The following is a 13323-nucleotide window of genomic DNA, read 5'->3' as shown; positions in this document are numbered from 1 at the left end:
AACCTTACCTTTTGTAGTTTAAGGTAACTTACCTTTATCTTGATTTGATTTTCAACATTCACACTCAGGTTATTCAGTGCATTTAAAGCTTTTTCTTTAATACTCTGATTGGGATTGTTGATTTTGCTTCCAACAATTGGAATACCACCCAATTCACGAATAACGATCTAGGAGGAAAAAAACAGAACCATGACTTCAATATGCAACCTCCCCTTTATTACATTCTTTGCATCTACAAATACAAATAAAAATTAATGACTCTTCAGAAATAATGTTCCCATATACAACCTCTAATTCCTATTTTTTAAAAAAGTTTACTAACCATAATTTTACAGCTTAAGAAAGTAACTGAAAACAAATTATTAATATATGTAATATTTAAACTATAGCATGGAGATATACATTGAAGATTTGTAGAGCTACTACAGTGATCTCAAAGTAATTTACAAACAAAATAATTCTACTATGAAATAAGTTCTCTCTCTCTTACAAGGCAATTTGGAAATGCATTAAGATTTAGAACAAAACCAGTGTTTTCTGAAATGAATACTTTGGAATACTAATCCCTCAAGATGTAAACAGATGTTCCATTTTTAAAAAGGAGATTTGGGACTTAGCTGGTGGTACAGTGGTTAAGAGACCACCTGCTAATGCGGGGGACACAGGTTCAGTCCCTGGTTGGGAAGATTCACATGCCATGGAGCAACTACAGCCGCATGCCACAACTCCTGGGCCCACAGGCTGCAACTCCTGACGTCCGCGCACCTAGAGCCTGTGCTCCCCAACAAGAGGAGCCACCGCAATGAAAAGCCCGTGTTCATAGCAAATAGAGAAAACCCGCGTGCAGCAACGAAGACCAAGTGCAACCAGAAGTCTCATTTAAAAAAGTAGGTTTCATAGATAAGTAAGTTTGAGAAACTCTGGTTATAACAAGAGTAAACATGTCTCTTTACTGTGATGCAATCCTATGGTCATGTGATTGGAATCTCCAAGAGCAGAGTATTGAATATTGTACTTCTATAAAGTTTATCCAAAAAGAAGATCATTTTTCAATTGTGGGAGGGGAGGAACACTTATTAACATCCTGAAGAATTGAAGTTCCACAAAGTTTGGAAACGATGCCCAAATTTTCAAAGGAAAAATAATCTGGGGATTTCTCACAGCCAATTGCAACACTAAATATTATGTGCCTTCATCTCAACATTGAAAGAGGCATAATGCTTCATTTCCTACAAGAAAAATAAGCTGAAAATGACTCCTGTCAGGTCAAAACATGCTGTTCTATCAAGAAAAGAGATAAAGAAGCTTTCCCTCTGCAATTTCAGGTTCTTCCTAAGGACCTGTGGTTACTAGGAGACAGTCTTAAAAAAAAACAAAACTGTACTATAAAAGCAGATGAAAGCACCGTAACTGATGACAAGGGACAGCAACTCCTATTACCCAAGAAAGTACGTGTTCACCAGTGGCTTCTCACCTACTCTGACCATAGTTCATTTCAAAGGAATATAAAACTATGGCATCAGAAATACCCTCGATATAGGCATGCTAATAAGCTAGTCACCGTCTGTTGTTTTGGTCTGCCTGGCAGCCCTCTTTCTACGGGGAGAGACACAGCACCTCCTCTGTCCCATACAGTTCCTGCGAGACTGCTGGTCACCTGTGTTCACACCCTCCCTGCTGTTTCTGTCTGCATGTGAGCCAGGACCCGCTAATCATGGCCCGGGCCAGCCTGACAATTGAGCCAAAAGGTTGGCACTTGATACTGGTAGAGTAACTCCACCTTTTAGATCATGAGGCTCAAACAAGAAAGCTTGAGAGGCCAGTGGCTTTCATTCCATCCCTGTGAAGAAAACCTCTTTGTGGCCAGAGAGACAAAAATCATTACACAAAAAGAAGTAGGGGCAAGCAGTCAAAAGACAGTGAAAGAGAGAGAGAGGTCTGATAATGCTTTCTGTAACCTTGATCTCTAGTCACACTTGTGTCTCAAACCAAAGCTATCCTTGGACATCCAAGTTAACCGAGCTCAGTATTTTCCCTTTTCATTTTAAAATAACCTAAGTTGAGGTCTGTCACTTATAACGGAGATGTACATAATACACGCATATTCCTTATATCTCCCTATAAATCTCTAGAGCTAACCTTGACATGATGGATAAAGATGAACTGAAATGAAGTATAAATTCAAAATTTTGCATTCATGCCAAGGTTAACAAAGGGCATTAGCTGCAAATAATGACAAAAACTGTTTTACTCTTTCTCCACGGGAGGTTGGGGGGAAGTAGAAGCCATTTACATTTACACTGGTCCGTGGTTGTCGGAGTGGGGTCCAGGGAGCACCTGCTTCACAACCATCCTTGTCAGCCCTTGTACAATGTAAAGCACGTACTTAAATGTCAGATGCTTCTGTTGCTCTACTGCAACCCTGCTGAGTTGTGAATAATTGAAAAGGCCATGCAATAATACTAAGTGTTGATTAGATACACTTATTACAAACACGATGCTGGGACCAACTTCACAGATATACTAGGCTATGCTTTTCAGAAGTAAACAAACATTATTCTGTAGATATCCATAACCACACTATATATAGATGAAAAACTTGAGGCTCTGGGATGTTACGTAACTTATCAGACTCACAATTACTGCCGGTGTGTGAGAATGGGAGGAGCGTGTTTAGAGACTAGGGTACTCACTTGGTTGGCCGAAAAGGCTGCATTGTTACCCAGAGTGACCAAAGCTCGTTCGATAATGACAGGATCCTCAGTCGATTCAAGCAGGTAAAGGAGTTTCTGAACTTGTTCAGCATTTAGGGTGTCATCATATGATCCACTGGTTAAGTCTTCTACATAAGAATAAAGTTATTTAAAGTTCATTTAAAATCAATATAAGACTTAAAAGGAAAATCCTGAATCATATTCTGATGCCAAGCACCATTTTGAGCACGTTATATACCTTAACTCATTTAATCGTCAAGTGATCTCTCAGAAGAAGATACTATTATGATTCTCAATTTACAGATGGAATACTGAGCCTTATAGGTATTAAGAAATTAGCCCATGGTCCTGGTACTTCTCTTTTCTTTTAGTAAGGCTCTGCATGCCCACAGCATTTTCTGTTTCTTCTAAAATCAGGCACCCCATCCAGTGGAGCACTTCCCACAGGCATAGCTTCAGTAAGAAACAGAATTTGCATTTGGGAGACCTGCTCCGATCAGAGGCCAGAGGGAAAGCTACGCGAGGGACCCGATCGTGCTGCCGGTGAGGTGATTTTGTTCGGTTTCTGGGAGCAAGGGTGACGACTGTGATGCTGGAAGAACAGTGCAGCTGGGGGTGATGACAGAAGCTGTCGTTCTAAGGGAACGCGCGAGCAGTCAAATGCTGGATCTGCTCAGGAAGTTTTGAAGTTTAAAGCTTGGACCTTTTAAAAAAATCCTCTTTACAGAAATCTCCACAGGAAAACATAAACCATTTGTATAATGCAGTCACTGTGTTATAAACATAGAACATGATTCTTTCCAAATTAAGCTACAAATACAGACCAGACAGCACAAGCGTCCACAATACACTGCCCTCCGTGGAGTTGGGGCGGGGTGTTGCAATTTACAATAGGTGCTGCTGTATGGTACCATAGCTGTGCTCATCTATATGCTGATGACTCCTCAATCCTAACCCCCAAGTTAGAACTCTATTTCCAGAGCTTAAATTATATAAATCAACTTACTAACTGGCACTTCAATTTAGGTACCTTAAAGACACCTCAAACTAACTGTACTCTATCCTGAATACATTGCCCTCCCACACAAATCTACTAGGCTTCAAAATCTCTACCTCACTGAATGAGACCACTATCTACCCGGTTTCCCAAACCAAGGGCATCTTTGCTTTATACTTCTCTCTCACCACCCATGATAATTCATCAAATCCTAAAAAATAAAATGTCTCAAATTATTAAATTTATCATCTTTGGATACTGGGATTACAAATGACTTATTTTCTACCCCATGCTCATGAATTCTTTCTTGTTTTTTCTTTTTCTTTTCTTTTTTTTACAATAAACACATATTATTACATTAAAATAGAATATATTGCTTAAAGAGGAATCACAGACAAATATGAGGTAAATGTACAAGCTTAGATTATGAGAACCAAAAGGTGATCTGATGTCCTGAAGAAGCCAAATAAGAAATCAACTATTAGGAAAATCTAAAAGCCAAAGAGGGAGCAGATTCTCACTCCCATGTCCTATAATCAGAACCTCTGGACCATGCTTTTACTCCTGAACCCACTACCCACCTCATCTACACCTTATAGAATTATTTCACCCAAACAAGATTTGAAAAGGTAAGTGAAAGAATGATAAAAACACAGACTGTCATATGGAAAGACTTTTGGGGGTTCATCCAAAAGTGTTTTTACACACAAGAAAACTGAGATCAGGATCATTTAAGGATTTGCCTAACATCACACAGGAGTTAGTAGCAGAGACCAGAGAGATGAAAACACAAAGCTGCAGGCAACCCTAAGCTCTTTTGGGTCTCAGTTTTCTCAAATGTAAAATAAGGCTGGTCAAACACTACAATGATTCCAAAAGTCCCCATGCAGCCCTGAAGTTGTGTGATTTTATACATATACACATGGCATAGAAAGGATACATTTAATGCATTCATACCTCCAAACTATTTCAAAGTCTACAACTTCCTCATACATTTTCCCACAAACCATTAAAAAGTTTTATAGGTATATAAATTATTAATGAATAGCCAAATAAAATTTTATAGAGAAAAGGGTAATTTTCTCTTGAAAGAAGGAGGTGTAATGTGGTAGTTAAAAGTAAGCCAAGGTTAAGTCTAGTTCAAATTCCAGCTAAGCAATTTACCAGCCGAGAGACACAACCTCTCCAAGCCTCAGTTTCTTCATCTATTCCAAGGGAGTTAAGAGTGCAAAGAAGAGGAAGACAACAGAATGGGAAAGACTGGAGATCTCTTCTAAAAAAATTGGCATTATCAAGGGAACAGTTCATACAAGGATGGGCACGATAAAGAAGGGAAACAGTAAGGACCTAACAGAAGCAGAAGAGATTAAGAAGAGGTGGCAAGAATACACAGAAGAACTGTACAAAAAAGCTCTTAATGACCTGGATAACCACAATGGTGTGGTCACTCACCTAGAGCCAGACATCCTGGAGTGTGAAGGGAAGTGGAACTTAGGAAGCATTATTACAAATCAAGCTAGTGGAGGTGATGAAATTCCAGCAGAGCTATTTCAAATCCTATAAGATGATGCTGTTAAAATGCTGCACTCAATATACCAGCAAATTTGGAAAACTCAGCAGTGGCCACAGGACTGGAAAAGGTTAGTTTTCATTCCAATTCCAAAGAAGGGCAGTATCAAAGAATGTTCAAACTACCAGACAACTACACTTATTTTGCATGCTAGTAAGCTTATGCTCAAAATCCTTCAAGCCAGGCTTCAGCAGTACATGAACTGAGAACTTCCAGATGTACTCATTTCTAAAGCTGGGTTTAGAAAAGGCAGAAGAACGCGAGATCAAATTGCAAACATTCACTGGATCATAAAGAAAACATGAGAATTCCAAAAAAAAATCTAACTTTTGCTTCATTGACTACGATAAAGCCTTTGGCTGTGTAGGATCACAACTGTGAAAAATTCTTAAAGAGATGGGAATACCAGACCACCTAACTGTCTCCTGAGAAACCTGTATTCAGGTCAAGAAGCAACAGTTAGAACCTTATATGGAACAATGGGCTGGTTCCAAATTGAGAAAGGAGTACAAAAAGGCTGTATACTGTCACCCTGTTTATTTAACTTCTATGCAGAGTACATCATGTGAAATGCCAGGCTGGATGAATCACAAACTGGAATTATAATTGTCTGGAGAAATATCAACAACCTCAGATACACAGATGATACCACACTAATGGCAGAAAGCAACGAGGAACTAAAGAGCCTCTTGATGAGGGTGAAAGAGGAGAGTGAAAAAGCTGGCTTAAAACTCAACATTCAAAAAACTAAGATCATGGCATCCAGTCCCATCACTTCATGGCAAATAGAAAAGGAAAAAGTAGAAGCAGTGACAGATTTTATTTTTTGGGCTCCAAAATCACTGCAGATGGTGACTGCAGCCATGAAATTAAAAGATGCTTGCTTCTTGGAAGGAAAGCTATAATAAACTTGGATAGCATATTAAAAAACAAAAAAATCACTTTGTCTACAAAGGTCTGTCTAGTCAAAGCTATGGTTTTTCCAGTAGTCATGTACAGATATGAGTGTTGGACCATAAAGAAGGCTGAGTGCCAAAGAAATGGTGCTTTTAAATTGTGGTGCTACAGAAGACTCCTGAGAGTCTCTTGGACTGCAAGAAGATCAAACCAGTTAATCCTAAAGGAAATCAACCCTGAATATTCATTGGAAGGACTGATGCTGAAGCTCCAATACTTTGGCCATCTGATGCAAAGAGTCGACTCATTAGAAAAGACTCTGATGCTGGGAAAGACTGAAAGCAAAAGAAGAGGGTGGCAGAGGATGAGATGGTTAAACAGCAACACTGACTCAATGGACATGAATCTGAGCAAACTGTGAGATGGTGAGCCACAGAGTGCTGCAGGCCATGCAGTTGCAAAGAGTCAGACGTGACTCAGTGACTGAATAACAACAGTGCCAGCCTTAGAGCATTTTTATGTCTCTTGATACATATCCAAGAGTGGAACTGCTGGATCATATGGTAGTCTCATTTTTAGTTTTATGAGGAAGTTCCATGCTGTTTTTGACAGTGGCTGCACCAATTTACACTCTCACTAATGGCGTATGATGATTCCCTTTTCTCACATCCTCACCAGCATGGTATTTATGGCCTTTTTGATGACAGCCATTCTGACAGGTGTGAGATGACATATCATTGTGGTTTTAATTGGCATCTAATAATTAGCAATGTTGAGTATCTTTTCATATGCCTGCTGCCCAATTAAGTGGGAGATGGGCTCAAATCAATAAAATTATAAATGAAAAAGAAGTTAAAACTGATATCACAGAAATACAAAGGATCATAAAAGACTACTACAAGTTACTACATGCCAATAAAACGGACAACCTCTTGGAAAAGTACCATGTCCCGAGACTCAGAAAATATGAACAGACCAATCACAAGTACTGAAATTGCAACTGTGATTAAAACGCTCCCAAGAAACAAAAGTCCAGGACCAGATGGCTTCATAAGCAAATTCTACCAAGTGGGATTTATCCTAGGGATGCAACATTCCTCAACATACACAAATCAATCAATGTGATACACCACTTCAACAAACTAGTAAAAAACATTATGACCATCTCAATAGATGCAGAAAAAGCTTTTGACAAAATTCAATACCTGTTTGTGATTTAAAAAACAAACAAACAAACAAAAAAACTCTCTAGAAAGGGGGCAGAGAGAGAAACTCCCCCACCCATATACATTTAGGATGGGCTCACTTATATCTGACTCTGCAACCCCATGGACTACAGCCCACCCAGCTCCTCTGTCCATGGAATTTTCCAGGCAAGAATACTGGAATGGGTTGCCATTTCTTACTCCAGGGGATCTTCCCGACCTAGGGATTGAACCTGCGTCTCTTCTGTCTCTTGCATTGGCAGGTGGGTTCTTTACTACTGTACCACCTGGGAAGCCCAACATAATAAAGGCCACATATGACAAATTCACAGTAAACATCATTCTCAATGGTGAAAACCAAAGGCATTTCCTTTAAGGTCAGGAACCAGACAAAGATATCCACTCTCATCACTATTATTCAAATGATTTATAAAGGCATATCCATGGGCAATCAGAGAAGAAAAAGGAAGAAAAGGAATCCAAAGAGGAAGAAAAGAAGTAAAATTCACTGTTTGCCGATGACATGATACTATACTTTGGAATTCCTAAAGACGTTACCAGAAAACTACTAAAGCTCATCAATGAATTTGGTTAAGTTTCAGGATACAAAATTTAAAAACGGAAATCTGTCACATTTCTATACACTAGCAAAGAAAGATCAGAACAACAAATTAAGGAAAAAATGCCATTTGCCTTCACATCACAAAGAATAAAATACCAAGAAACAAACCTACCTGAGGAGATAAAAGACCTGTACTTTGAAAAGTATAAGACTGATAAAAGATACTGAAGATGACACAAACAGATGGAAAGATAAACCAGGTTCCTGGGTTGGACGAATCAGTATCATTAAAATGACTATACTAAGCCAAGCAATCTACCAATTAAATCCAATACCTATCAAACTACCAATGGCATTTTTCACAGAATTAGAACAAAATTTTTTTTACAATCTGTATGGAAACACAGAAGACCCTAAATAGTCAAACCAATCTTGAGAAAGAAAAAAATGGAGCTGGAGGCATCAAGTTTCTTGACTTCAGACTATACTACAATGCTAGAGTCATCAAAACAATGTTACTGGCACAAAAGCAGAAATATAGATCAATGGAACAGGATAAAACTTCAGAGATAAACCCGTGCACTGATGTGCTGTGTTTTGCTTAGTTGCTCAGTCATGTCTGACTCTTTGCAACTCCATGGACTGCAGCCCAGCAGACTCCTCAGTCCATGGGGTTCTCCAGGCAAGAATACTGGAATGGGATGCCATGCCCTCCTCCAGGGGATTGTTCCAACCCAGGGATCGAACCCAGGTCTCCCACATTGCAGGCAGATTCTTTACCGTCTGAGCCACCAGGGAAGCCCCATGCACCAATGGTCAACTACAAAAAGGGGGCAACAATGTACAATACAGAGAAAACACAGTCTCTTTAACATGGGGTGCTGGGCAAACTGGACAGCAACACGTTGAAGGATGAAATTAGAACACTCCCTAACACCATGCACAAAAATAAACTCAAAATCTAAATGCAAGTCCAGATACTATAAAACCTAAGAGGAAAATCTAGGTAGAATTCTCTCTGATACCTATTGCAGCAATATTATTTTTGAATCACCTCCTAGAGTAATGAAAGTAAAAACAAAAATAAAACCATCAAGAAAACAAGACAACCCACAGAATAGGAGAAAATACTTGAAAACTAAGCAACTGACAAGGGGTTAGTCCCCAAAATACACAAACAGCTCATGCAGCTCAGTATTTAAAAAAAGAAAAAACCTAACCAAAAAAATGGGCGGAGGATCTAAATAGACATTTCTCCAAAGACAGACAGATGGCCAAAAAGCACATAAAAAGATACTCACCATCGCTAATTATTAGAGAAATACAAATCAAAACTACGTGAAGTGTCACCTCAGTCTTGTCAGAATGGCCATCATCAAAAAATCTACAAACAAAAATGCCGCAGAGGGTTTGGAGAAAAGGGCCTCGTCCTATACACTGTTGGTGGGAATGCAAATCGGTACAACCACTGTGGAGAACAGAATGGAGGTTCCTTAAAAAACTGAAAATACTTCTACCATATGATCTAGCAAGCCCACTCCTGGGTATATATCTGCAGAAAGTAATTCAAAAAGGTATGTGTACCCACTGTTCACTGCAGCACTATTTACAATAGCCAAGACATGGAAGTAACCAAAATGCCCATCCACCAAGGAATAGAGAAAGATGTGGTACATATATACAATGGAATATTACTTAGCTATAAAAGAGAATGAAATAATGCCATTTGCACTAACATTTCTTTGGATGACCTAGAGATGATCATTCTGAAACCGTGTACAAGCCCATGTCCTCGTCTTTTGAAGTAAAATGCTTACTCAACAGTTAATGATTGGGAAATGGGAAGAAGAAACAAAGAACAGCTGTTGGGCTAAGGAACTGGTAACAATTTAGACTATAATCCTGCCACATAACAGAATCACCAAACTCCCAGTTCCTTGAAAGATACAGATAAAGGCCTGACACACATTCCCACTGTTTTTACAGAAAGCAGATGGAGACTGCTGACCACAAGAACACACACCCTAGACTGTGTTCTTGGCAGAGCCAGGAAAATTAAAAAAAAAAAAAAAATCAAACTTATGGTTACCAAAGGGGAAAGGCAGGGAGAAGGGATAAATTAGGAGACTGGAATTAACACACTACTATATATAAAATAGATGCTCAACAACGATCTACTGTGTAGCATAGGGAACTCAATATTTTGTAATAACCTAGATAGGAAAAGAATCTGAAAAAGAAGGGATATATGTATAACTGAATCACTTTGCTGTACACCTGAAACTAACACATACTGTGAATCAACTATACTCCAACATAAAAAAAAAAAAAATTAAAAAACATCTTATAAAGCTGATTTGGTGGTGCTGAACTCAGCTTTTGCTTGTTTCTAAAATTTTCATTCTTTCCATCAAATCTGAGCAACAGCCTTGCCAAGTAGGTTTTTCCTTTTCATGACTTTATATATATTGTCCCACTTCCCTCTGGTATGCAGAGTTTGTGCTGAAAAGTTAGCTGATAAACATACTCGAATTTGCTTGCATGGAACTTGATGCTTTTCCCTTGGAGCTTTTAATATTCTCTCTTTATCTTACTTTTTGCTATTTTAATTACAATGTGTCTTGGTGTGATCCTCTTTCAGTTCAGTTCAGTTCAGTCACTCAATTGCGTCCAACTCTTTGCAACCCCATGGACCGCAGCACATCAGGCCTCCCTGTCCATCACCAACTCCCGGAGTTTACCCAACTCACGTCCACTGAGTCGGTGATGCCATCCAAGCATCTCATCCTCTGTTGTCCCTTTCTCCTCCTGCCCCCAATCTTTTCCAGCATCAGGGTCTTTACAAATAAGTCAGTTCTTCGCATCAGGTGGCTCAAGTACTGGAGTTTCAGCTTCAACATCAGTCCTTCCAATGGACACCCAGGACTGATCGCCTTTGGGTGATCCTGTTTAGAAGTCTCTCTGCTTCCCGGACTTGGACGTCTGTTTCCTTTCCCAGGTTAGGAGGGATTTCAACTATTATGTCTTATAAATATGTTCTTTGCCCCTTTCTCTTTTTCTCCTTCCAGGACACCGTGATTGAGGGGTGCCCAACCTTGGGGATCTAATGCCTGATGATCTCAGGTGAAGCTGATGCAATAACAGAAATAAAGTGCACAATAAGTGCAATGTGCCTGGATTATCCCAAAACCACCAACTGCCCATATTCATGAAAAACTGTCTTCTATGAAACTGGTCCCTGGTGCCAAAAAGTTTGGGGACTGCTGCCATAATGTGAATATTAGTATGCTTAATGTTGTCCCAGAGGTCTCTCAAACTACTTTTTTTTACTCCTGTTCAGCTTCAATAATTGCCACTATATTGTCTTCCAGCTCACTATTCTACTGTTTTTTTGTAGTATATGTTTAAAATCAGTTATTGTCTTTTTCAGCTCTGTTTGGGTCTTCTTTACATCTTCTAATTTGCTAAATTTCTCACTGTACTCATCCATTCTTCTCCCAAGTTCTTTAATCATCTTTATCATTATTTCAGACACTTTATTGGGCAGACTGCCTATCTCCACTTCATTTAGTCCTTCTGGGGTTTTATCTTGTTTCTTCTTTGGAATATGTTCCTTTCTCACATTTTTGCCTGATTCATTGTCTTTATTTCTATTTATCTGGTATGCTGGTTACGTTTTTGACCCTGGAGAAATGGTCTTATGTAGGAGACACCCTACGGGTTCCAATAGCATACTCCTTCTGGTCACCAGAGTTCTAATCCCTAGGGGTGCTCCCTCCATGGCGGGGCATGGGTTCTTCCGCTGTGGAGGGCTGACGACTCTGGTGGTCTGGCAGGTATGGTGGACCCTCCGTGCAGTTGGGTGCCAGGGCCGTAAGATAGCTGGCTGCAAAACTCTGGGAGTCCCAGGCCTAGTGCTGGCTCACTGGTGGGAAGAGCTTGGTTCTGGGATGAGTGACCACAGGGCTGGGGTGCCCAGGTCTAATGCTGGTCTTCTGGCGGGTGGAGTTGACTTCTGGAGTGGCCGGCTAAGAAGTGCAAAGTATCTGGCAGCTGGTGGGTGGAGTTCAGGCCCAAAGCTACCGCTGGCTCACTTAGGAGTGGATGCAGGGTCTTGGGGTTCCCAAGGTTGGTGTCAGCCCACTGGTGGGTGTCTGCTTGAATTTATAATAAAAATCACATTTTACTTTTTCAGTAAAGAAATATAAGTCTAAAAAGTTTATAGGATGGTGATGATCAAATATCCAGCATTTCAACTGATTAGTTTTTGAATTGCTATTATATCGGTGAGGCAGTCAGGTATGTATGTCCCAGTTCTCCACTTAGCTTTATACTAATAAGACAGTGAAAGAATTTTAGGTTCAGTAGTTCACCATCTCTTCAAGTAAACTGAGGAGACATTACAATTCTCAAAGAAAAGTGACTACCAAATAATAACATTATAGTAAGATAAATTTCAAGACAATTGTCACCATACAGAATCATTCCAATCAGGAACATAATATGTTTTTTCCCTTTATGGACTCTATGTCCTTCATAAAAATTATCTTCGTATAGGCTTCTTGCTAGATGTGTTCCTAGTTTTTAAAGATTTTATAGCTATCATAAAATCTTTTCAATTATATTTTGAATTAGTTACTGCTTATATACAAAAAGCTATAGGGTATATTTATCTTGCATACACATTACTTTATTCAACTCTTCTTGTTTCTCAAGTTATTCAGCTTATTCTCTTAGGTTTTTCCAAATAAATCATTATGTCATTTACTAATTATACTTTTGCCTCCTTTCTAATATTCATTCAGTTTTTCCTTTCTTACCAAGCTGCCAAAGACTCCAGGACAATGCTGAATAAGAGCTGTGATATCAGGTACCCTTCTCCTGTTCTTTTTGTTTGTTTATTTTTGGCCATGCCATGTAGCATGTGGGATCTCAAAGTTCCCTGACCAGGGATCAAACCTGTGCCCCCTGCAGTGGAAGTGTGGAGCCTTAACCACTGGACCACCAGTAAAGTCCCATACTTCTCTTGTTCTTGAATTTAATAAGGATGCTAGCAGCGTTTCACCATGAAATAGAATGTTTGCTTTTGGTTTTTGATGGATGTTCCTCAACAACTTAAGAATATTTCCTTCTATTTATTCTTAACTTGCTGTTTTTATTAAAAATAATGATATTCAAATCTCTCTCTCTTTTTATTTCTTCTTGGCTATGCCACATAGCTTGTAGGATCTTAGTTCCCTGACCAGGGATTGAATCCAGGCCCTAGGCAGTGAGAGTACAGAGCTGTAACCACTGGACCACCAGGGAATTCCCCTTCAAATATCTTTCTAATGCAACTTAAAAAAAAATTGAAGTATAGCTGATTTACAAGGTTGTAT

At 39.3% G+C, this 13323-nt stretch overlaps 1 protein-coding gene across 1 annotated transcript in view; it reads right to left on the bottom strand.

The window, feature by feature from the left end:
* The window catches only part of ARMC10 (armadillo repeat containing 10), a 59640-nt gene that overhangs the window by 26335 nt on the left and 19982 nt on the right, over window positions 1-13323 (bottom strand). The window contains exons 2-3 of the mRNA XM_006049855.4: window positions 2694-2842; window positions 33-167 (exon numbers count right to left, since the gene is read on the bottom strand). Of these exons, the coding sequence (XP_006049917.1) occupies window positions 33-167; window positions 2694-2842 (284 nt within the window). The remainder of the gene's footprint in view (window positions 1-32; window positions 168-2693; window positions 2843-13323) is intronic.

Source organism: Bubalus bubalis, chromosome 8 (assembly GCF_019923935.1).
Source record: "Bubalus bubalis isolate 160015118507 breed Murrah chromosome 8, NDDB_SH_1, whole genome shotgun sequence".
NCBI lineage: Eukaryota > Metazoa > Chordata > Mammalia > Artiodactyla > Bovidae > Bubalus > Bubalus bubalis.
The sequence above is the reverse complement of the archived record's forward strand: the minus strand, read 5'-3'. Positions and strand labels throughout refer to the sequence as shown.